The following is a 26072-nucleotide window of genomic DNA, read 5'->3' on the forward strand; positions in this document are numbered from 1 at the left end:
CTTCAATGAACACTTTTTTTTTGAGACGGAGTTTCACTCTTGTTGCCTGTCACCCAGGCTGGAGTGCAGTGGCGCGATCTCAGCTCACTGCAACCTCTGCCTCCTGGGTTCAAGTGATTCTCCTGCCTCAGCCTCCTGAGTAGCTGGGATTACAGGTGCACACCCCCACGCCCAGCTAATTTTGTATTTTTAGTAGAGAGGGGTTTCTCCATGTTGGTCAGGCTGGTCTCGAGCTCCTGACCTCAGGTGATCTGCCCGCCTCACCCTCCCAAAGTACTGGGGTTACAGGCGTGAGCCACCAAGCCTGAGCCTGGCCGAATACTCTCGAATATAAATCCTTGTGCCATGTCTGAGTACCATATATATTCCAATATATGGCAACATTGTTCTTTAAATTTAAAATTATCTCTCATAAAAGAGAAAGTTATTACTTTTTTTTAAACAAAACGCTTTGTACCATAAGACAACTTTTTAATTACTCTCTTTTCAACGAACAGTAACATTTGGTGAAGTCATATCAGCTTTAAATGACCTCAATCAATGGTAATTTTAGATATTTTTAGGTTTACCTGACAACAGTAGTTAAAGAAATTTTATACAGATTGAGAAATTATTCTTGGAAGGTATGAGCTTATAATTTCAAGTATTGGATGTCACTGTAAACAAGCAGTTTAAAGAGCTTTATGAAAACTCATACAGGAAGTGGTTTCATAATTGAGATAAAAATACACCCCCCAGGAAAAAGGTAAATAACAACACTACTAATATCATGCGAATCAATATTTGTGACTTGCAGTAAAATTCCCCAAGATAGCATCCCACACAGATTCAAAAAGGGCTATATGTTCAATTGGAACTGAAGATGATATACCCTTGAAAAATTGGTAGACGACTCAAAAAATGACACTAGTGACATCAAAAATACAGGGAAATGGAATGAGACTTAAGTGCGAATGGGAAAAAACAAAATGCATCAACATGCATTTTAAACACACAAGTGTAAGCTAAACTAATAAATATTAAAAATAGACTTCATTATTCAAATACATGCTGAGATGTTTATAAATTAAATTAAATAGGTTCCTTATATTTGTGTATCTGTGGCAATTGTTTAGTATGCATTTCTAAAAGTTCAATTAATTACTTGGTTAAAGTTAGAAAAATATTTATGATTATTGATCCATACTAATAAACTATCTTCACAATAGTTGTCCAGATTTATCATGTTACCATTAGTTCATGAATCTTCCTCTTTATAATGCTCTCACAAATACTAATTTTGAAAGAACTCTTAGAAATGTTGAATGGTAAATAATGATGAATTACAATTTCCCAGGGAATTTACAAAAGAAAAACATTTTCTTATAGGCTAATTAGTCAATTCCTTCCTTAGTGTATTGCCTGTGATGTCTGTTCCCTTTTTTGTTATTGTTGTTGGGATGTTAAAGTTTTCTTATTTATTATCCAAGTGCTAAGTTATACATCTGCCTTCAAATTTGCTTTTGACTTTTGTTTGCTTTATTTTCGAATACACTGAATTTTTAATATTCCTATGTATTCAAATCTCTCAATCATTCCTTTCCAGGGGTCAATTAAGTGTTTAACTATATTTTTCTAGCTTTAGTTTCGGTGAGTTAATCATTAACACTAAATCTTTACCTTTCTGAAACTTATTTTGGTATAATATTAAGTTGTAGTTTGATATTTTTCTCAGAGAGCTCATTTTTCCAAATCCTTCATTTCCTATTGTTTTATTATAAATAAATTTGTTATAAATACTACTGTCTGTTTCAGGATATTTTATTTGTTCCACTGGCCTGAGGCTTTTCACTGGTACTGCACTATTCCAATTATTAATGTCTGTAGGGCAAGTTTCCTCTTTCTTTTCCAATATTTTCTTACATATTCTTGTCTGTTTTCATTTTTCTGGAGGAACTAATATTAATTTTATTAAGTTCCAAAAATAGTTCTATTGGGATTTTGTTTAGAATCACTTCGAGACTGCAAATGATTTTGGAGAGAATTCTTTCCTTATGATAGTTGGTGTAACCATTTCCCATTTCTGAACATGTCTATTAAAGAATTTTTTTCTTAGTACAGTTTTGTAGTTGTTTTACTGAAGGACACATATTTCTGGTTAAGATGATTTATAGGTATTTAATATTGTCTGTTGCTATTCTGAGTGTATCTTTTCCTGTAATATTTTATAACCCTTCATTGCTGGTACTCAGGAAAGTTGTTATTTGTGTATTTACTTTTTGTCTGCTTATCATATTAAATGCTTCCATCAAATAAATGACTCTTTTAAGTATATCCTCTTTGATTTTTAATTGCAAATCATGTTATTTTTGTCTCCTTCTTTAGGAGGGCTCTTTTATTTTTATCTCCTTTTTTGTAATATTGGTGAGTACTTCTAGAACAACGTTAAATAAGAAGTGGTGGTTGAAATCTTCTTATTCTTGATTTTTAAGGGAAAACTGCTAGGCCCGATTGTACAATAAGATGTCCACTGTTTTAAAGGAGGCTTTATTAGGTCACGAAAACATATTTACATTCTTAGTTTACCAAGAGTATTTGTTTTTAAAATATAAACGTGTATTCATCACACCTGTAATCCCAGCACTTTGGGAGGCCAAAGCAGGTGGATCTCTTGAGCTTGGGAGTTTGAGAATAGCCTGGGCAACATGGCGAAAACCTGTCTCTACCAAAAAAATACAAAAATATACCAAAAAAGCTAGGCGTAGTGGTTTTGCATCTGTGGTCCCAGCTACTTGGGAGACTGAGGTGGGAAGATTGCTGGAGCACAGGAAGTCGAGGCTGCAGTGAGCTGTGATCATGCCACTGCACTTCAGCCTAGGAGACAGAGCGAGACCCAGTCTCACTAAATAAATAAATAAACAAATATTTAATTTTTATCAAGTAATTTTTAAAAAACACTTCTTAATCAACTGAAATTCCCTAATGCTACTAAGTCTTTGAGTATATCCTTTCTATATTTTATGAAGTATTGTTCACATGTATTTTCAACAATTTCTCAATGGTTTCTAAGTCTTTATTTTATTTTAAACCCAAGAGTCATCTAGAACATTGCTTTTACTTTCCAGGTGGCAAAGATTTTGTTTTTATGATTGTGCTTAAATTTACTTACAATTCAGTTTTATTGCTATATGGCCATAGGATGTGACCTGGCTATATTCTGCTTTTTTGTTTTCTTTGCAGTGTAGACTATCACCAGTTAAAAAAATAATCATGAAAAGTTGTCATCTTTATTTTTGGGGCCCTTTTTCTTTTTTGTTGTTGTGGCAAAATATACGTAAAACAATAACCATGTTTAAGTGTACAGTTCAGTGGCATTAAGTATAATAAATTCTCACGGTTGTGCAACCATCGCCACTCTCTTTCCCCCAGCACCTTTTCACCTTCCCAAATTGAAACACTGTATCCACAAAACAATAACTCCTCATTTTCTACTCCTTGAAGCCCCTGGTAACCTCTGATCTACTTTCTATCTCTATAAATCTATTCTAGGTTCTTCATATGAGTGGAATCATAATTCTTGTCCTTCTGTGTCTTGCTTATTTCACTTAGCACAATGTCATCAAGGTTCATTCATGTTGTAGCGTGTGTCAGAATTTCATTTCTTTGTAAGGACAAACATTTCATTGCAGGTATATACCACATTTTGTTTATCCATTCATGTAAACTCTGTTTCTAATAAAAGAATTAATGTTTCATTCACATAAAGTTATATTATTTAAATCTCAAATTATTTTGTCTATTTAATCTGTCAAACTGATGGATATAAAACACATTTTCCTACTACAACTGTATGTCTTTCATCTCCTTTCATTTCTCCTTGATTTTTCTTTATTTAATATAATATGTTATTATTTGGCTCATAAGGTACATGATTATTATATCTTTATCTTAATTTTGCCATTGATTAATATAAAATATTTCTTTGACCCCCATTTAAGGATTTTTATTTAGTTAGTTATTTTTTATTTTGAGACGGAGTCTCACTCTGTTGCTCAGGCTGGAGTGCAGTGGTGCGATCTCGGCTCACTGCAAGCTCTGCCTCCCGGGTTCAAGCCATGCTCCTGCCTCAGCCTCCCGAGTAGCTGGGACTACAGGTGCCCGCCACCACGCCTGGCTAATTTTTTGTATTTTTAGTAGAGACGGAGTTTCACCATGTTAGCCAGGATGGTCTCGATCTACTGACCTCGTGATCCGCCTGCCTCGGCCTCCCAAAGAGCTGGGATTACAGGTGTGAGCCACCGTGCCCGGCCCATTTAAGGATTATGATTGAAACTCCCCTTTGTATTATATTAATACATCACCACTGGTTTTTCTGTTATTGTCTTCACACTATATTAATATTTATTCTTTTATTTCTAAACTTTCTAAATCACCTCTTAGGTATGTCTTTTTGCAAACTGGATCTGTTTGTTACCAAAGCCGAGAGTGTTTTCCTTTTGGTACCTAAGTTTATCATGTTTCCACCTATTGCCATAACTGTTATGCTTGGCTTCACTTACTTTTTTACTTTACTTACTTACTCGTTACCTTACTTTTATTATTTCCATCTTCTTTGCAATTTTTTGTGTGCTTTGTCATACAAACTCTGTTTTGTTTGATTTTATCTTTTGAAGGGATTTGGAAGAGAAAAATTCTATTTTAAATGGTACAAACAGTTGCCTTTTAAGCTTGTCAGATTACCATATTTAGCCTTTGTTTTTTAAATGATCCAGTTTTACTCCCCTTGAGCCCAACTAGTAACTCAGCTTAACTTTCCTTCCCTTGCTCATCTTCCCTCTTCTCACTTCCTTACTTTTTTTTTTTTTTTTAATTCCAGTCTGGTGATATTGATCCAGACTGTTATTATACAACTATTCCATTTCTATTATACAACTTTTCCCATATTTTATTTAGACTTTTCCAATATGTTTTAAAGCATTTTAACAATTACTTTTATTTATACTTATGTATTTGATTGATTTAAATACTCACCACTAGTCCTTTTTATACTATCATTTTCTCACTATTAATGTCGTGCTTTGATTCGTTAGTGATCCATCTGGAGAATGGCTTTTGGAGTTTCATCAGTGTCTTAGTGTGTTTGTGTTGCTATACAGGAATACCTGAGACCAGGAAATTTCTAAAGAAAAAAGGTTTATTTGGCTCATGATCCTGCTGATTGGAAGACTGGGCGTCTGGGGAAAACCCCAGGCTGCTTCCTTCCACTCATGGTGGAGGCTGAAGGGGAGCATGTGCAGAGATTTCATGGTAAGAGAGGAAGCCAGAGAGAGTGGGTGTAGGGGGTGGGTGCCAGGCTGTTTTTAACAACCAGCTCTAGAGGGAACTAATAAGGTGAGAACTCACTCACTGCTGCAAAGATGGCACCAGTCCTTCCTGAGGGATCTGTCCCTGTGACCCAAACACCTTCCACTAGGCCCCACCTCCAACACTGCCACAGTAGGGATTAAATTCCAGTGTGAGATTTGAAGGTGTCAAACAAATCATATCCAAACTATCAAACTGTAACAATCAGGATGGGTAAAAGAGTAGGGTAAGCTCTGATTTTGCACATGAGGTTGTTTTTCTGTCTTCACCCATGAATGACAATCATTGTCTGTATTTAGGACTACCGGGCTACAATCTTTTCTCATCAATATCTTGGAGTCATTGCTCTGTGGATTTCTCTAGTTTCATTTTTAGGATGGGAAATCTGAAGCTTGTCTGATTTTTATTCTTTCGTAGGTAACTTTTATATTATCATGGCTGCATATTGATATGATTTTTAAAGAATTTCTATTTAAAGACATTCCAGAACATGTGGAGATATATATGCATTTTAATTACCTTTACTGTAATTCAGCAAGCCCAACTAATCTGCTCACCTAATTTATTTTAAATCATCGTTTTAATTTTAATATTTAATTAATATTTATTTAATATAATTAGTATTAATATTTAATTATTCCTGCTGTACCTAGTATTCTGGTTTCTTCCCTCAGGTAACTCTATAAGTCATTGGTGCAACAGAGATTTATTGAATGCCAACTATATACTAGGCATTATTCTTGGCCCTTGATGTTTTATTTATGAGCAAAACAAAGATTTCTGTTCTCAAAAAGCCTAAAATCCTGCCACAAGAAACAGACAATAAGCAATAAACCTCATAAATGTGTAAGTGACATGGGAAGGCACATGGCCTAGGAGTCAGGGGAGGTTGTGGTATTAACTTGGATGGTTAGGATAGGCATAGAGAAGACAAGTTTTTTCTTTTTTCAGTTTTTGCATTTTTTTTTTTTTTTACTATCTCCTCCACTGATTGAAATCTAGTCCCTTCCTTCTGCTTTAGGGGCTGTTTCCATGTTCATACGCCATATTGGTGATGAGATTTCACATAGCATCAGTGCTGCTCTGTTTTATCCCTATGCTATTATTACCTTTTGCTTTTCTCTGCAATCTTAAAACCGCTATTTTCGGACTACTTATGTCTGTTTCCTCTCAGCTTGTTTTCTGTTTGTGGCTTTTTCCTCTTAGTTAATAACAGAAGTCATGTGCTCCTGTACTATTTCATGGATGATGAATAGATGTCTTTTAAATAGTTCTATTTTCCAAAGAAAATTATACTTTCTGAGAAAAAATATACTTTTTGAAAAAAGGATATGCTTTTTGTCAGACCAAGATTCTGTTCGCTTCTTGCAGTAGTGTCTCTTCCTAGGCCCCTTCTCATTTTATTTATTCATTCCTTAGCAGAGGCTGCCTTAGTCTCACGTCTGCCACAAGACAGGACCCATGGGGCCCATCACCATACCTCTCTGATGGTAACTGCCTCCATAAGCTTAGACTTGGAATGAGGTTTGAGGCACACATACAATCTCTATTAAATTGGACAGAAGGCTCTGTCCTTCTTTCTCAGACTCTGAAGATGGCAGACGAGTCAGATGCCAGCGTGTTCTTTGCCCCAGTCCTCCTGAAGCAGCAGAGCTCTGAGCTCCTTACCTCTGTCCCGTTTGTAGAGATGACCATGCATTCAAAGACACCAAACAGCTCTGCCCATCCCTTCTACTTCCTACCATGGTGGATAATAAAAGCAAAGATTGCCATCTTTGAATGTGTAGATAAAGCAAGAAGCAGATTGTCCAGGGTGAGGGGCAAGGACCTGCTCTGGCCAGCTATGAAGGTGGCTTTTGCATAGTGAGCTATGGCTACGCCATTGTTCAGTGAGTTGTATTCCTAACTCTCGGCCTCCTGTGCAGCATATCCTTTCCAAGTTAGAGGGTGAAACCTGTAAGACACAGTCCAGACATGTTTTTCTCAATCTATTCCCCTCATCAGTGGGCTTTGGCAATGAGATATTCTTTTATTTCCCCCACTTCACAATCTTGATCTTGGTTTGGGCGACATTAAGAGAAAGTGGTAGATACTACTAATCTGTCATGATATTAACAATCATTCCTTCATTAACTTATTAACTTATTTATCTGGTTGTAAAATCATGAAGGCAACGTAGGCATTACTGTTGCTATTTTAAGGCTCAGAAAGGTGGAGTGACTTGCACAGGGTCATGTATTTAGACTGAGATGGATTGGTCCATGTATTTTTCCCACTATCCTCCTTTGTTCCTCTCTGACCACCCTATGGACTGTGGTAATACATTGCAAGTCTAAGGCTACTTTCCCCAGCAATTCACTGCATGGTATGCCTCTTAGACATTCTGTAACTATGAGTGTGTGTATATGTGTGTGTTCAATTAATAAGAAATTTCTGAGACCATTTGTGTGTGTGTGTGCATGTGTGTGTAGGCACACAGCTAGTTTGTGTCATAACTGAAGGTCTTCTCATTTCAAATTCAGATTTTTTCTTTCTCATGTATGATATCTTCTTGCTAAAGAGAATTAGGGGGAAGAGCTCTTGCCAGAAATTCCCTCATATGCATTCCCAAGTGGAACAAAACTCTCAGAGTGCATCTCTGTGCTTCCCTGCTGGTGTGATGACCAGGAGATGTCACATCATCTGCATGTGTACCATGGAGAACCAGGGCTTATTGCATTGGGAAGCCTCCTTGTCATTCCACTGTGCTCCCTGTCATCCTTATCTTGGTGCAAAAGCTGCAGTCATGGAAATCCAAGGCTCGGCAAGCTGTTCACATTGGTGTGTGCTGTTTGCATGATGAACATGGTGGTGTCATCTTGGCATCCTGGTTAAGCAATAAATGTAAACGTGGCTACCCAAAACCCAGCTCTGATAAGCCACTCCTTTACTTTTTGTTCTGGCTTGGCTTTATTTTCCCACCCTAATACCTATCACCAAGTCCCCACATACAAATCATTGTCACTCTCCCAACAGAGGCCACGTCCAGTCAATGAGAAGGTCCCAGGGAGCAGATCCTGGCTACAGTGGCTTTTCTACTACACAAGGCATGTCCTTTCCCCTCCCCTAATTCATCCCTGGTTGCAAAGGAGCTGGTCCTAGAGATTCATTTTATGAATGGACTTGTAATGAGTCCCCCATTCTTTCCCCACACACTCCAGAGAGTCCAGGTTCTGAGGCATACTAAGGGGTTTATAGGAGAGAGACTCATGGCTTCGAGGGGACATTGATGCCCCATCAGCTCCCTTTGGGGAACGTGGCTTTGCAGGCTCACGTTCACAGAGGAAAGGACACATCACAGACATGACTGCAAGCAAAGCTTCTGGTTCCTTGGACCATAAAGAGGGAGGGATTCTCTCTGGTAACGTTCATAGAAGGTTACGCAGGTTCAGTTCTAGTAAATTACTTGGCCTGTCCTTTGAATACATCGAGATGGCTGATGAAGAATAGGAAAAAACCTTCTTGTTTTCAGACTCAGCTGGTCTTCTAAAGCATGGCCAGGAAGGCCCGGTTTGGGTTAAGGTTACACAGAAGCAAAATGTAAGCCAGGAAAATCACACGGGCCTAGCACACCCCACCCTGCTTCTTAGGCTGTTTTACAGAAAACTTAAGGTGTATTAGGGAAATCACAACAAATAATCTAACAGTGTCACTGCATTTAACCAATGACTTTATCCCCTGAGAGTTAGCTGTCTAAGGAGGCAAACAACTGAAAGGTCATTGGACAGAATTTAGTTCCACGTTCCAAACCTAAATTAAACAAAAATGTAGACAGTGGTTCTTAATTACAGGGAACACATAGCAATGTCACAACAGTTGGCATCTAGTGGCGTGAGGGCTAGGAGTGCTGCTAATGTCCCGTAAGGCACAAGGTATTCCCCACAGTAGTGCTGAGGTTGAGAAACCCAGATGTGGATGGTTATCACCCCCTTTACTGCTGGCGGCTGATATCACATCTCTCAGACATAACTCCTCCCCACACTCTCCTCACATCCTTGCTAGTCTTCGCCTTGGGGAAGGAGCCTGTTTGTTGAAAGCCCCGCACGTGGGTCACACTCACCTTTCCCTGCTGATCCGTTTTGATCTCCCAGCCCCGGGGCAGTTCCAGCCGAGTGTCTGCGAACATGTTGATGAAATTCACCAAGTCCCGGTTGTGCTGGTAGCGTTCAAAATTGCGAGCATCCCGTCGGACTTTCAGAATCATGTGCTTTAAGCAGGTGCTACTGGTGAAGACTCGGTAGGCACTCTGAGACGGGTCAGGGCAGATGGGGTAAGGAGTGGGGAATTAGGAAAAACATAGAGCAAGCACACTGTGAGCACCCTAACACTGCTAAGTGTGATTGTGACACAGCAGTTTATTGTGAGTGTGAGGTAGAGGCCTCAGAAAATGAGCTCTTGCTCAAGGAGTAAACACCCAGGAATTTGAGACTAGCCTGGGCTACATAGCGAGACCCTGTCTCTACAAAAAATTTTAAAAATTAGCTGGGCATGATGGCACGTGCTTGTGATCCCAGCTACTTGGGAGGCTGAGGTGGGAGGGTCACCTGAGTCCGAGAATAGAGGCTGCAGTGAGCTATGATTGCACCGTTGCACTCCAGCCTGGACAACAGAGCAACGCCTTGTCTCAAAAAAAAAAAAAAAAAAAGTGAATGTGCATTGAATCACGCCCCCTTGGCCCACATGGACTATCTGTGACATCCTTTCCACCCGAGTGCCGTGCAGCTTGGGACACGGCCCACCTCTCTGTGCGACTCCACACGGTTTTCTCACTGTCTCAGCCATGCTTGGCTCTCCTTGGCCTCCCTCCCTCAGTGAGGCCTGCCTGAGCCTCACTCCTCCCTCTCCTCCATGGTCCCTTCTCTGACTATTGAGGTCTGCCTGTGGTCCTCCTACCTGTCTAAAATGGGGAGCATTAATTTAGGGCCTCTGGGGATTGAAGGCTGGACATGAGAGGTCTGTCATTTCTTTGAACCCTATGTAAAAACTTGTGTGTGTGTGTATGTGTAGGGGGGTTGGAGGATGGGAAGAGATGAAGAAAGAAATGACAATGTGACGGTACACAGGGCTGGTGTGTGTGTGTGTGTGTGTGTGTGTGGTGGGGGTGGGTGGTGAAAGGACAGACCGTGTGTAGACGGGGGGTTGGGCCAGTGGCACCTACTGGCCCAGTGCCACCTGCACCCAGGGCTGGGGCATGGCCATGTGCCACACGCGTTCTCCCTGTGGTCCCCACAACACCTCTGGGGAGCTGCTTGGAGTCGAGCCCTGGGCATCCCACAGGCTTCCCAGAAATAACCTGCTAAAAACTGATCCCCCCCTCCGCAGCCATGCCCTCCATCACCCAGTCAAACTCCAGCTCCAGCTTAGTGGGGTCGCTGCCTCACCCAGGCGCCCAAAGCAGAAACTACACTGTCTTTCTTGAGTTCTCATCTTGCACCCACTCGTGATCACGGTGGACCTAAGTGCTGCTGAGTCCATGAGAAATGTCCCTGAATGGAGCCATTCCTTGCCATGCTCCCACCCCTTCCTTAGGTCAGAGCCAGGTCATCTCTCACTCAGTGGTTGAATCAGCCTGTGTCTTAACCCCTTCAGCTCAGTCTCTCCCCAACACTCTGCCAGAGAAAATGCATCATCAACCCCCCTGGTCAGGCAGCCTGAGTGCTACTGTTGGTTCCTTTGGCCTGCTGCAGTAGATCCAGGCTCCTTTGCATGAGTTATCAGGCGTTCTGCTGCCCAATCTCCAGCCCCTCCTCCCCTCTCCCTCCTGCCAGCCACCCACACTCACCACCCTGGACTTATCCCCCAGGCCTCCTCACGGGTGCATCCTTTCTACAGATGTCCCTCTGCCTGGACTTCTTCCTGTCCACTTTCGACCTTCAGGACTCAATTCAGCCGCTTCCCCAAGAATGCTCCCTGGCGCCCCCAGAGCACTCTGTCCTCCCACAGTTCGGCCTGGTCCTGTCACACTGGGCTGATCTTTTTCACGTCCTTGCTCCTCAAAATGGGAGCTCCTACTGTTTAGCTGTCACCTTAATCTGTCTTTGTGACTCCAGCACCTAGATCTGAGCCTGAACCGCAGAAAATGTTTGTTGAATGGAAAAATTAATGAATATAGTGATATCATGCCATTGCTTTCTTGAAAATACCAAAAAAGCAATGAAAAAACTACATATGTAAAATCATATGAAATTTAACTTCAGCACGATATTTGAAAAAACCATATCAAAAAGAAACCTAGTTATTTACCTAGAAGAACTCTGCTTTAAAATTGTATCAGTGAAAATGATTTTATAAAATAATTAGGCTGAAGGAAATCTGGCCAATTCATAATCTTGCTCCTTTAAAATTTTAATAATAATAAAAACAGGTTTGTTTCCAAAGCACTTGCACTGACATTAACACATTTGAGCCTAAAAAAAATCCAAAGAGGCAACAGCATTTCCAAATCCAGCCTTTTTCCTTTTTGGGAGACTCACGGATAGTCAAAACAGTGGACTGAGCTGTTTTCTTTGTTTTTTTCTTGCTTATGTTAAAATTCTACCCTTTTAGATCTATCAGATGACTTTACAAAGCTGTGTTTTGGGTCTTGCCGAGCCAGGCCGCCCTCTCTGCATTTTAGGGCACTCACATAATTGGCGTGCAGCACAGTGAAGAACTCGGGGTTGGTGATGAACTTGACCGCTGGGGACTGCAGCAGCAAGGTGATTTTTTGTGAGTTCACTGGAGAAAGTGACCCTTCTCTCCTTAGATCTGAAAAAAGTGAAGCAAAGCAACAGAATGCATTGGGAAAAAGGCATTTCAACCTCTGTACTTCACTCCTGACGGCAGCGGCACACAAACCTTCACCCACACAGCAGACTGTTGGATTTAGGCCAAGTGTCATTACTTTATGTGTGTCAGTTAAGATGTCAGTTAAGAATCATCATTTCCTAGTAGTGTTTCTGCATAACTTTAGTAAGGCCCAAGTCCTCCAACATCTCTTCCCTTTTATCACAGTGATTTTCTTTCTTTTCTTTTTCCCTCCCTCCCTTCCTTCCTTCCTTCCTTCCTTCCTTCCTTCCTTCCTTCCTTCCTTCCTTCCTTCTCTTTCTCTCTCTTTCCCTTTCTTTCTTTCTCTCTCCCTTTCTTTCTCTCTCTTTCCCTTTCTTTCTTTTCTCTTTCTATTCTTTCTTTCTTTCTTTTTCTTTCTTCTCCTTCCTTCCTTCCCTCCTTCCCTTCTTCCCCCTTCCTTCCTTCTCTCCCTCCCTTCCCTCCCTCCCTCCTTCCCCCTTCCTTCCTTCCTTCCTCCCCTCCCTCCCTCTCTCCCTTTCTTTCTTTCCTTTTCTTTCTTTCTGTCTTTCTTTCTGTCTTTCTGTCTTTCTCTTTCTTTCTTTTCTTCCTTTCTTCTTTCTTTCTTCTCTCTCTCTCTCTCTTTGTCTTTCTTGAGACAGCGCCTTGCTCTGTCATCCAGGCTGGAGTGCAGCCGTGCAATCACAGCTCATCACAGCCTTTAACTCCTGGGCTCAAGCCATCCTCCCAGATACTCAGCCTGCTGAGTAGCTGTGACTACAGGCATGCAGCACCATGCCTGGCTATTTTTTTCTTATTTCCTTTACAAGTTGCTAACCATAGCTGTGATAGATTGTTTGCAGAAAGGACCACAATTCCTCTCCTCCTTGTAGCCACACCCAGTTGTATTGGGACTTTGTTGCTCTTCCCCCTTGGTGAATTGGGGCTGGCCTTGTGCCTTGTTTCAACCAATAGAACATGTCAGAAGTGACAACGGGTCAGTTCTGCATCAGGGTTTCAAGAGACCTGTGTGTCTCCACTCTCTGGTAACCCTGCCACTGCCATGAGAACGAGCTTGGGCAAGCCTGCTGCAAGATGAGAGGCCACAAGGCCATGGGAGCAGGAACAAGCCACCCTAGTGGCAGCCGTCTCAGGTCAGCCTGTGGCCGACTCTGCAGCTGACCCAAGATGGACAGGTGAGCCCAGCAGCATCCTGAGGAGCCACCCAGCTGAGCTCAGCTCAAATTGCCAACCTGTAGAACTGTGGGGTAGATGCATGGCTGTGAGTTTCAGCCACTAATTGTGGGATTTTTTTCTATACAGTAAATGCCAACTGATTTAATATCAAACTCAGAAATAAACTTTCTGCTGCTTTTTCCTCATGTTTCTAGTTACTTGGCTATTGTACCATGTCTGTCTCAGAAGTTTGAACAAAGAAATTAATAACAGGCCAAGTGTGGTGTCTCATGCCTGTAATCCTAGCACTTCGGGAGGCTGAGGTGGGAGGATCACTTGAGGCCAGGAATTTGAGACCAGCCTGGGCAACATAGCAAGACCCTGTCTCTACAAAAAATGAAAAAATTAGCCAGGCATGGTGGTGCATGCCTGAGGTCCCAGCTACTCAGAAGGCTGAGTTGGGAGGACTGTTTGAGCCCAGGAGTTTGAGGCTGCAGTGAGCTATGATCGCACCATGCGCTCCAGCCTGGGTGACAAAGAGAGACTCTGTCTTCAATAATAATAATAATAACAGAAAAACCTAAACTAGTCAGTTTAGTTAGCATATCTGGTAAAATGAATAGAAAGGGGGAAATTAAAATTGGTGGTGGAACTGTGGATGTGCATTTTGAAAAATCACATGAAAATGTCCAATATTCTGCATTGCCGTAGACGGCTGAGACCTGGCAGGATTGGAATCCCAGTGCTGCCTGCCCAGACTCTTCTCTAAGCCTTCTTTTGGCAAATAAATCTGCCATCATTTACCTAACTTAAAAAGAAAGTGGATTATTAGGATGTCACTGTGATAATCTTATCTCATTACAGGTTAAAAAAAAAAAAAAGTGGAAGCCAGTCTCATGCCTTTTGATTATCCTTGTCTGAGTTCCACTTGGGCAAATTCAAAGAAATGAAAATCAGGCCCAAGGTGAATGCCTACTGTAGTGGGAAAAAATTCCCTCCTGTGGCATGCTGGAAAACCTCTTCACTCCCAGGTTCCTCTCTTGGGGGAATTGAATTTTATTCTACAAACAAGTGATTATTCCTAGTGTTGTCACATGGCTCCTTTGCAATAGACTGTGAATTTTTATTGCATGTTTTATTTATAAGTGAAAAAATCCTTAGGACACCAACAAACACAATAAGTTTACTTAACAATAACTTATAAATAAATAAATAAAACATTTACTTAACAATAAATGATTGAGCCACTGACAAAGTTGCCTTGCTCCACAAGCACTGTAGCAAACTCAGCTCCATCCCCAGAATTCATCTGCTTTTCTGTCTCCAGATCCCCATGCCAGGGTGGTGGTGTTTCCTTCACTGTGATCACTCCTAAGTTTCCTGGTGGGAAGCTCATTCTGTCTGCTTTCCCTTGTGGGCACCAGGCATGCCTCTTTCCTCCACCCTGGCCTTCCACTCTCTTCACCCTGGGGCATATTGCTCCCCATGAGGCAGGGTGAGAGGCTTGTAGCCCTCTGTCACACAGCCCCTGGAAGCCATCACAAGTTGTGGGGACCCCTCCTCCAATACCTAAGCTGGACTGGGAAGATTCGGCTTCTGAGTCACTCCCTCCACCTCCGCCTCCTCCTGCTGGGGCTTGCTCGCAGCTTTGGCTGCCAGAATCTTCTTCGGACCTCTCTGTTGCAATGGTTCGCTGAATGTTTTGATACCTTTGCATTAGAAAATGGAAAGACAGGAGTTAACTTTGGTTTGCTCCTTGGGGGCCAATACTCTGAATCAGATAATTGGAGAAATCTGTAAAGAATTGTCTTGAATGTCAGGAAAGAAATGCTTAAAATTCCCACAAGATAGCCAGAATGATTAATTAGCAAGACAAGTATCTCTAAGATGATTCGAGTTCTTTTTGTTTTGTAAGCTATGATGAGTTTCAAGTATGGTGACTTTTAAAAAATCAACACAAATAATAACTAATCATGCAAAACAGCCTGTGCCCTGCATTAAACAAAATCAGGCTAAGTCTAAAATAAGAGTGTGGGAAGTAAATTAAAACGCTACAACTAAGATATCAAATTACCTCAACATTATTGCAATAAGTATACAAACTGGGCTAGCAGTTCTACTCACTTAGTTTTATTTGTTGGGTAATTGATATAATTGGGCAGAGGTTGTGGAAATATTACATCTAATAGCATGCTGGCAAATAAATAAATGTTTTCTGCTTATTCAAAGGCTCATTTTGTTTTTCTTCCCAAGTTGGGGATTTAGTCATTTGGCCAGCCAGCTGGCCACCTTGCCAAGTACTAAATATTTCCTAACCCTTCCAACGTGTGCAGGCTCTGTGCTGGACTTTCAGATGGAAGAGAGGATTAGAATATGACATTTCCCTTTAAACACACACAGTCGAGATGTAACAAAAGGGAAATGGGACGGAAGCCATAACTCCAGCCAGGTGAAAGGCTGTCACAGACAGGCAAGAGGTGTGTGGGACACAGATGAGGAGACTCCCAAGGTTTGTAAATTGTGAAGCTGGAGTATGAATTTGTTGGGGAGCTAGTTGGGAAAGGGCATTTCAGAAGAGAAACAACATGTACAAAAGCAGGCCACCCTTGGGGAGCTCTGAGATGCCTGGCAGTGGCCTCAGGATGTGTGGGCACCGGGCAGGGCCAGGAGACCAGTGGAGAGGGAGGAGGGAGCCCCAGAGGGCACCCTGCAGTAGGATGGGTGTTATTCTCTAGGCCACAGGTTCCCCAACCTGAGCCACGCAGAATCACAAGCAGGACTTAAAACACAGACTGCCGGTCCCATCCCCACCCCCCAAGTCTCTGATTCAGTAGGTTTGGTGTAGGGCCCAAGAATGCGCATTTCTTTTTTCTTTTCCTTTTCTTTTTTTTTTTAGAATGTGCATTTCTGATGAGTTCCCAGGTGATCCTGATGCTGCTGGCCCAGGGATCAATCTTGAGAATGAACCATTGCTGTTGGTGATGGGTGGCTGCTAAAAAAAATCCAGGCAGGGCCAGATGTACACGGAGATTGATCATCCAGTGTCGGAGTGGAGAATACATTGGAGGAGAGGAGCCTGGAGCTGTGGAGAGCAGCTGGGGGCTCCTGCAACAGCCTAGGCTGGAGACTTTCCTGGAGACTTTTTGTCTCCAGGAAAGCAATGAGGGGGTGGAGGGAGAGGGTGAAGAGGAGGACGAGGATGAGAGACAAGGTAGCAGGGAATAGCCAGTCTCCAAGTGAAATCCCAGGTGGGAAAGCATGGGGATGCTCGCTGCACAGATGAGGCTCCACTACGGCAGGATTTCTGCAGACCAGTGCCCCACTCTTTCCTTGACCTTACAGAGGAAAGCTTTCTTACTGTAGTCTCCAGCCATTTGCAAGATCATCATCTGAGTGATTGTTAAAGTTACAGAAATTGAAGCAAAATAAAAATCTGCATTTCTAACGAGTTCTTTAGGAAGTATTATTTATATCTAGGTTTGAGAACTACTGGTCTAAGGGCTTTCTTTCAGTTTTGTTTTATCTGGAGAGACTCCCACTCACTTCTGACACCTTTCAGAAGCCACCTTTGCCTGTAGTGGTTACTGCAAGGCATTTCCTGAGCTGGCCTCTTAGAACAAAATGTAGAAGGGGGCAATGAGCTGAGCGGTGGCGGAATTACAGAGAGAAACATTTGTGGTAATTCACCACCCCGTACATCTGTGGTGGGAGGTTATGAAGAGTGATGGATGGTGAAGGATGGCACTCTGTGATCTTCTCCCTGCTGGGGACTCAGGGAACGTAGCCGTGGCGGGAAAGCAGGGGGTGCCAGCAAGAAGCTGCCTAAGTGTGTGACCTTGACCAAGGCGGGGAACGGGGCCTGCCAAAGACTAAGGCAGCTGCTACTGGGAGGATTCCCTAAATGCCTTATGGCAGACTGCATTTCTCAAAATGGTTCAACGATATTTTTAGACCCACATGCTCTTCCAGAACTGTATCTCTCCTTTTAAAAGACAGAATCCATGTCCCCTTCAACTACCTTGACTAATAGAGTTTGTAACAGTTCGTGATGGAACTTAGCAGCCATGCTCTGAGGCAGCCCAGGCCTCATGGGAAGTCTCTGTGCAGGTGTCCTGGCTGAGAGGCCCAGCCGACAGCCAGCATCAAGCTCCTAATATGTGAGTCTCCAGCCCCGGCCACCCTCTTACTGCAACCAGGAGATATTCCAGGAGAGAACTGCCTAGCTGGGCTCAGTCAAACCAGAACCATGAGAAATAATGGTAAGAAGAAATGTTTGTGGTTGTTTTATGCCGCTACGTTTGGTGTAGTTTTACTCAGCAACAGATGCCTGGAATAGGGCTTAGACAAATGTCAAGTTGTAGCCTCTCCTTTCCTTCCCAATGTGCAGTAAACACAGCAGAGCATTATGAGTAAGTACGATCTTATTTGATGAGGATAATGTCAGCAGCGTCACAACCTACTTCACATGTCCTCAGCTGGACTTTGGTTATTGCAGGCCTTACTGAGTCAACAGCCTCAAATTCTGCATTTGACCTTATGTCCGACCTCTGCCGAAGCACAGAGGCAGTTTAGGGAAGCAGGTCACTCAGTGGCTTGAGGAGGGTCTCTCGGTCTCTCAGCGCAGGACTGCAGCCTCAGAGGCTCCCAAGCTTTAAACAGGAGAGAGAGGCAGCTCTCTTCTATTTCGTTAGGAATTATCCATCAATATCCTCCTCCATTTTTTTGTAGCAAAAGATTAAATATTTATAATAGATAGAGGGCTAATGAAAATTAGCTAGAAAGTCAGCTGAAATACATAATTTGTAAATGGACACACACACACACGCACACACACACGCACACACACACACGTACAAAGCCAAACAAGAAAAAAAAAAGCCCTCCAAAACCAAGCCAAACCAGTCAGCCAACTAAGCAACCTCCCCCCTTTAAAAAAGCCCAAGAACAGACAATTCACCTGAGAGAAACTACTCCTCATTAAAGAAAAGCTTATGGAAAACAAATCGACCCTTGCTCCAACAAGTGAAATGTAAGTGGCACCAAAATACCAGGAGCACCTCTTATATCAACAAAAACAAACCAAAAGATAAGACAGAAGTGAAGCTGTAGCTGTTGGCAGAGTAAACCCCTAGAACCACAATGTCTAATGTAGAAAGCAGTTAGGCATTGATACCAAATGCCAAATCCACATTTATCTCCCTTGGCCTAATCTTTTGGGAATAGAACCCTTAAGGAAACCCTCCACTGTAAGGCAATCTTAATATTTAGCAGGCCCTTGTGACAAAAAACAGTGACAAAAGCAATAAGCAAAACATTCAACAATATGAAATTAGGTTAACTAAACTGCAGCCATTCAGTGGAATACTATACAAGCAATTACATGTTAATCTGAAGACAGTGTGGCAATATTAAATGCTTATAGCGTAGTAAGTGAAAAGAGAATATGAAACTAACTACATATCACCATCGTAACCACGTAAGAATTGTGCACGCATGTGGAAATTGAAGATGGATACATGTTTTTAAAAAGCTAAATTGGCTAGGCACAGTGGCTCATGTCTGTAATTCCAGCACTTTGGGAGGCCAAGGTGGGGGGATCACCTGAGGCCAGGGGTTCAAGACAAGACTGGCCAACATGGTGAGACCTTCTCTCTACTAAAAATGCAAAAATTAGCTGAGTGCAGTGGTGCATGCTTGTAGTCCCAGCTACTCGGGAGGCTGAGGCAGGAGAATCACTTGAACCCGGGAGGCAGAGGTTGCAGTGAGCTGAGATCATGCCACTGCACTCCAGCCTGGGCGACAGAGTGAGACTCCATCTCAAAAAAAAGCGAAATCATCCTTGAGGTAGAGTGTAGATCACTTTTTTCTATTTAAAACTTCTATTTCCCTTAAATTATCATAATTTTATACAAATAATTTAAAAAATCAAACTTTAGTTGATTATTTAAAATAAGAATACATATTTATATTTTCCGCTTTCCAGTAAATATTGTGAAAGTAGAATTAATTAATTCTGGATATTCTCAAAGCATGGGAATTAACTCAGAAAATGATCTTGTACTGGGTACTATTAAACTTCTGGCACCACACTGGGTGCTGGGAGCAGAAAAGGGTAGAAAGAAGAATAAGGCAAAAAGGTAAGAACAGGCACAGAGGCAGGCACATTCCAGAGGCTATAGGGGAGGAAGTCACTGGCTCTGTGTGGGGGATTCTGGGACGGCGTCCTGGGGCACATGACATTGAGTCAGGTCTGTAGGACGAGATGTGCTTCAGGTTGGAGGCAGGTGTGAGGCATTTTCCTGCAGTGGGAGCAAGTGGCCAAGCCATAAAGGCCTGGAAGAGTGTGCCGCGTCTGGGGAATGGCTGAGTTGGAACATGGTCACTGCAACCTACCACACAAGCTTACACGTTGATTACTATTGTGTACTCTGCACTTCCTAGTGTTATGTCTCCTTGCACAAACAAATTTGATTTTCACAATCATCTGGTTAGGTTCAAGGGAAACTCCTTGCAACACTGAGTAATACTTCCACATGGCTGTGAGCCAGTAATCATTGTAAATTTCTCCAGATAACTGTGGGTTATCAAAAAAATGACCCTTGTGTGTGGTCGCATGTGAGATGGATAGAAGACTGGAAATGTACTTCCTGGGGCTGCCTGTTATCATGCCAAATACAGAAAATTTTAAATGCTTCAAAGCAATAGGTTAAGTATGGAAAAGTCTGGATATTTATCTGAAGGTTATCTGATCTTCCCTAGGCAGGCATTTTCACAAGAAATAAGTACCTTCTCAAAGTGCTAAATTCCTTTTCTTTTTATCTGTCCAGATGGATGTAGCAAATGCAACTTCCTATTCGGCAAAGCCCAGCTGCCTCTCCCAGCATGTTCATCTCCACTGGAGGGCACAGGAATTTATATATCAAAGGCTATAAAACTTATTTGGAGACCTGGTTCAGGATGGATTTGGCCTAATTTTTATATTATGCAAGCGGATCACCCTGATAAACTTTCATGGATGTTTATGCCATAGGTCAAGGTGCTTCCTTCTGCTTCAGATTCATTGTCCAGCTTTGGTTAGTGTTCAAAACAGCACCTCTTATGAATACAGCCTGAAGATGCCTTCACCTATTTCTCTGCTAAACAATTGGAGCTTATCAATTTTGGCAAGACAGACCTAGAGGCTAACCTCTGCCTACGGAATCACAACAGGGTCTCTATGTAAGACGAGCTTATTGTGTCTTCTACATTTTTAGTTACATGAATCTTGTTGCAATCACCATGAAAGGACTCTCCCATGGATTTTTGGTCCATTCATGTCAGTAAAACTGGGTTATCAGGACTTCCTCTCTGTAACATGCTTTGTTGGGGTGAGAATGATTGTAAAGCGTGCTGCCAATGCAAGTCTCTTATGGTTTTCATTAATGACTTAAATACTCGGCTGCTGATGGGGAAAAGTGGAAAGCAAATGTCTTCCAAATGCTCAGGCAATGACAAAATGTTCTGGTGATTTTCACCTAAAGCATGCTCCTCTGTGTACAACAGTAACCAGAAGTTCATTTTTATTTTTTTGTTTCCATGTTTTTTGTTTGTTTGTTTGTTTGTTTTGAGACGGAGTCTTACTCTGTCTCCCAGGCTGGAGTGCAGTGGTGCGATCTCAGCTCACTGCAACCTCTGCCTCCTGGGTTCAAGCGATTCTCCTGCCTCAGCTTCCTGAGTAGCTGAGATTACAGGTGCCTGCCACCACACTTGGCTAATTTTTTTGCATTCTTAGTAGAGACAGGGTTTTACCATGTTGGCCAGGCTGGTCTCGAACTCCTGACTTCAAATGATCCACCCGCCTCAGCCTCCCAAAGTGCTGGGATTACAGGCGTGAGCCACTGCGCCCGGCCCCATGTGTTTTTAATAGGGCTAAATTGTTTCTCCTCCTTTTTTTCTGGCAGATAACAGTTAAGTCTCAAAGGCATTTGCTATCAGTAGGTGTGTTCCACAAACCCAGTTCTTCATTCTTTTTAGTCTTTCTCAACTTTTCCTTCACCTTCATACTTTTCATACTTGACATGAAAGCAAGACAGCATGTGGGTGCAATTTCAACTGAAGGAAGCCTCAGTTGGCATTCTCGGTAATTAAAAGTATCCTGAAGCTGCCACTCTAGTCTTAAAGAGCAAGATGTCAGAGACGACGCTTTATACTGGCTTACTGCATTATCTCTAACATGAATGGACCACTGTTTAAGCCTGATACTGTTTAAGGCTTTGTTTGCAAGTTAAAAACAAAATGACATCTTTACAAGTTCAATGGAGAGGGCCTAGTTTTTCAACAAAATAATTCTCAAAAAATGCTTTTAAACATTTCTTTTTCTAAGATGAAGGCTTTTCAAGAATTATTATTGATGGGCATATATCAATTATGGGATCAGGGTAGGAATGCATACAGTGATTTATGAGACAGTTTATTCTCCGGCAGCTTTTAGTCTTCTTACGGAAACTGTCCTTGGAATGTGTTTCACTGAGGTCTGTATCCTTTTGAGAACTGTATGATGAGTGTGGACCAGTCTGCCAGAAAAATGTGTATCTATGTATAATTTGGGTACAGTGCCTGGAAAGTTCAAGGAACACTGACATCCTTGGTGAACCTCCCAGGAGAGGGGGATACACTGGCCCTTGGTTAAGAGCTCCTGTTTTTGAGCCTAGGCTATTAAGAAGTTTAGACGATTTCCCATCCTTAAATGACACTCAAGCTTAACTTGTCTCTTGCTACCAAATTCTAAATCTAGCTTTCCAAATACCTACTAGGAACAGGTTTCTTAAGATACTTAATTACTTTCCAGTCTCCTCCTACAGTCTGAACAGAAAAGTGTAAGGGGAGCTTCTCTAGCTGCCATTCTCCTTTCACTGTGGTTTAGGGGAGCTCATTGCATACTGATCACCAACCGCCTGTTGAGTTGCTCCATCTGCTGGATGGACCCCGATCTCCGCATGCCATCCGGGGTGGCTGCTGCCGTCGGACGCTGCCAGGTGGTTGTGCGGTTCACGTGGTCCACATAAAAGACCCGCCCGTGGCTGTCAATTCGAGCTTCCCAGTCTAGTGTTTAATAAAAAGGCAAAAAGAAAAATCAAGGACAAACTACTGACCCATGTGAAACGCATACAACTTCCAGGTCTTCTGCAGGTAGAACTCACCATTGGTTCATGGCTGCAGGCCAGACCCTGCCCACAGCACCTGCCACGACTTCTGGGGCACTGGCATGAACTTGGGAGCTCAGAAAACAATTTAATGAACTTAGACTTTCTACTGGGCCATATTAAACAGTAATTGTGGTTCCTTGGTCAAGACCTATGTTAAAATTCTAATACTTTCTTTTTTTTTTTTCTTTTTGAGACAGAGTCTTGCTGTGTCACCCAGGCTGGAGTGCAGTGGTGCGATCTTGGCTCACTGCAACCTCCACCTCCTGGGTTCAAGCAATTCTCCCGACTCAGCCTTCCAAGTAGCTGGGATTACAGGTGCCCGCCACCAGGTCCGGCTAATTTTTGTATTTTTTAGTAGAGACTGGGTTTCACCATGTTGGCCATGGTTGGTCAGGCTGGTCTCAAACTCCCGACCTCAGGTGATCTGCCCGCCTCAGCCTCCCAAAGTGCTGAGATTACAGGCATGAGTCATCACACCTGTCCAAAATTCTAATAATTTATAAAGAGAAAATCTACCATTTAATGAATTTATTTCTTTAGAAATGTCCATCCCCGCTGTCGCTCTTGTTGGCTACTCAAATGACAGCTGTGGAAGATTGGATTATCCTCCAGTGCGAGCTGACACTGTGATGCTGGAGAACCCTTTCTTTGCTAAGTCTAATAGAGGGCGATTAGGTTCAGTGGAGAGAAGAATGGCCCTCAGATTAAAACCAGTTTTAACTACTGTTCTAAAATCTTGGATGTGTGAATTTAGATGACCCCTGTCTTATACTTAGCAAACTTAATAGATTGCCTTTCCTTTTGAGTGGGTGAATTGAAGGAAATGATTGTTAGGGTTTCAAAACAGCCTTTTGATAAGTTGTTAATTAACAGTGTATATTCAACACGCAGCTGTCAAATATCTCTGGCCACCAAACCAAACCAGTAACTAGGAAGAACCCTTTTGTTGATAAATAACCATCACAAACAGTAGAGGGAGCCCGAGATAAAGAAAATTTCCCTTGCTTCCCAAATTAAAAACAAAAGAAAACAAAAAGGTGGAAGCATGGATGATTCACTACATAATACAGGCAGGGGCTGAGCTGGGGTGAGGTGGGTGGGAAAGAGCTGGAAGCAATGTGTTCACATCTGAGCGAAACATAGAAGAGCAATGCATACACTGCTGTACAGAGATGGGCAAAGCTTATAGAGTACACACATCACATTGTGGAAATAGCAGCAGTGTGATAAAGTTATGCTGAAAATGCACAAGACTAAAGAAGAAGAAAAAGCAAAAATGACTGCAAAAGGAGGAAAACCAGCCTTTTCAGTGAGAAAAGCCATAGCTTTTGGGAGTAGGTCAGAAACTAACAGTTCTGTTGAAAACTTATCATTCAGGTAATGACATAGCAACTCTCATTTTTTAAGGGAAAAAATATATTTGGCATATTTATGGTTTTATATGTACATAGTATATCTGTTTGTGGCATTATGGCTTATGCCTGACCTGATGGATTGTCAAATAATGCCCAGTAAAAACCAAAGTACCCCCAAACACCAAACTTAACTTATGAGAGAAATTGAAGGAAAAATGTAGGCAGATTGTATACATATGTCCTAGGAGATTTTGATTAAAATTGATCTAATGATTATCTAATGATAATCCAGCTGTCAAGTGTTAGGTGTAAATGGTAATTAGCTTATGGATGAAATTGTATATACATAGGATTACCAGGTAATTAATCTTGATCTAGAAACTTAAAAATTTTAATGGATCCCAAACTAATATTAGTAAAAGCAATAGGACAACTATTTTTCTTGAATCCAACATGACTGTCATCCAACAAAAAATGAGCATTAGTCTTTGAAGAGCATTGTGGAACTTAGTTCGACTGAACAAACTGTGTAGCACTCACTCTGAACTAGAGACTGTGCCAGGTCCTGAGGACACAGAGCTGAGTGACACATGACACTGCCCTCCAGGAACCTACAGTAAAGAAAGGGGTCCTTCGCAGACAAAGGTTGGGTTTTATAAATTAAGGGAAAAAGCTAGAAAATGAAGCTGCAATAATGATAATTTATCACCACATGTTTCAATTCCTCATGGAAAAGCATGGTAAGCCCAACAGCTGGGCTCTTTTGTCAATACATTAAATATCTGGAATGTATTGTGCTAATTATATACTCATACATATTCAGAAAATAATAGCTAAGTGTAATCAGAAATTATGAACATGTTTTCTGGGTTGCTTTGTAAAGAATTTACTTTCATATATTTTATAACCAAAGGAAATAAATTCCAAATGGAACTTCAGGCATCAGCATGACTTGAAGGGCTCAGCACTCTGATGCCATGGGTTTATCTAAAGAGCCACCTGAAAACAGTACCTTCATAATTCTGGGGCAAGTTATAGCAGTGCAGGTCAGGTCAATTCATTTGTGATCGAAGGAGCTATTGCACACTAAATTATATGTTCTCCACAAAGTCTAAGAACAATGTAGAACCTGATAATGTATCATATTTAGTTATTATATTAACAAAAACCTATACAACTGTATATTTTGAACAATTTTAACAAATGCAATACTATTGCATAGTCTAGACCTTTCTCTTGAACTTCAGAGTCACACATCCAATTTCCTTCTTGACATTACTACCTGGATGACATCTCAAATATAAGATGATCGAAACTAAGTGTCGGATCCTTCCCATCAAAACCTGCTCTGCCTGCAGCCTTTCCTACCCATCTCAGTTGAAGACAACTCCATCTTTGTAGGTTGAAACTCTTAGGTCATTTCTGATACCTATATTTCTCTCATCCATATCCAATCTGTCATCACATCTACCTTTAAAATATATGTCCAGAATCAGACCACCCCTCATCACCTCCACTGCTCCCACCCTGGCCCAAGCTACTATTGTTTGTCACCTGGGTTACTGCATAAAGACATAATCTTATGTTGAATCTCATGCTTCTATCCTTCCTCTTCCCAATTTATTCCCTACACAGCAACCTGGGCAAACTTTTCAAAACCTGAGGCAGACAATGTCACTTCTCTGCTGAAAACTCTACAATGTCCTCCTTTCATTCAGAGTAAAAGCCAAAGCCCTTAGGTGGTTTACAAGGCCCTGCGTGAGCTGGGCCTTGCTAGTTCACTAACCACATCACTTGCTGCCTTCTCCCTTCCTCAGTTTGCTCCAGACGTACTGGTCTCCTGTTCCTTAAACCCACCAGGGTGTTTCCACCTCCAGACTGGCAGTGGCCATTCCCTGTGCCTGCAAAGCTCTTCCTGCCCAACACTTGCAGGGATAACTCTCTTAACCCTCAGGTGTTGTCTTCTCAATGAATCCTATTCTCACCACTTGTTTTAAAATTGCAAACCAGCCACCACCACACGGAACTCAGAGATCCCTCACCCTGGTCTATTTTTGCTTTTCCATAGCATCTCCTATGCTAGGCCAGTCCCTTTTTAATTATTTTATGGTTTGCTAATCTGTCTTCCAGACTAGACTGTAAGCTCCATGAGGGCAGGAATCTTTGTTTGTTTTGCTTACCCACAATAGTACCCAGCACAGGGTAAACA

General features: G+C 41.9%; 1 protein-coding gene across 7 annotated transcripts in view; it reads right to left on the reverse strand.

Annotated features, from left to right (window-relative positions):
* HECW1 (HECT, C2 and WW domain containing E3 ubiquitin protein ligase 1) overlaps nt 1–26072 on the reverse strand; it is a 462565-nt gene that overhangs the window by 87453 nt on the left and 349040 nt on the right. For all 7 annotated transcript variants that reach the window (XM_032758252.2, XM_032758254.2, XM_032758251.2 and 4 more), the window contains 4 exons: nt 22254–22404; nt 14893–15032; nt 12008–12129; nt 9443–9628 (listed from right to left, as the gene is read on the reverse strand). In XM_032758252.2, the coding sequence (XP_032614143.1) occupies nt 9443–9628; nt 12008–12129; nt 14893–15032; nt 22254–22404 (599 nt within the window). The remainder of the gene's footprint in view (nt 1–9442; nt 9629–12007; nt 12130–14892; nt 15033–22253; nt 22405–26072) is intronic.

Source organism: Hylobates moloch, unplaced genomic scaffold (assembly GCF_009828535.3).
Source record: "Hylobates moloch isolate HMO894 unplaced genomic scaffold, HMol_V3 SCAFFOLD_1, whole genome shotgun sequence".
Classification (NCBI taxonomy): domain Eukaryota; kingdom Metazoa; phylum Chordata; class Mammalia; order Primates; family Hylobatidae; genus Hylobates; species Hylobates moloch.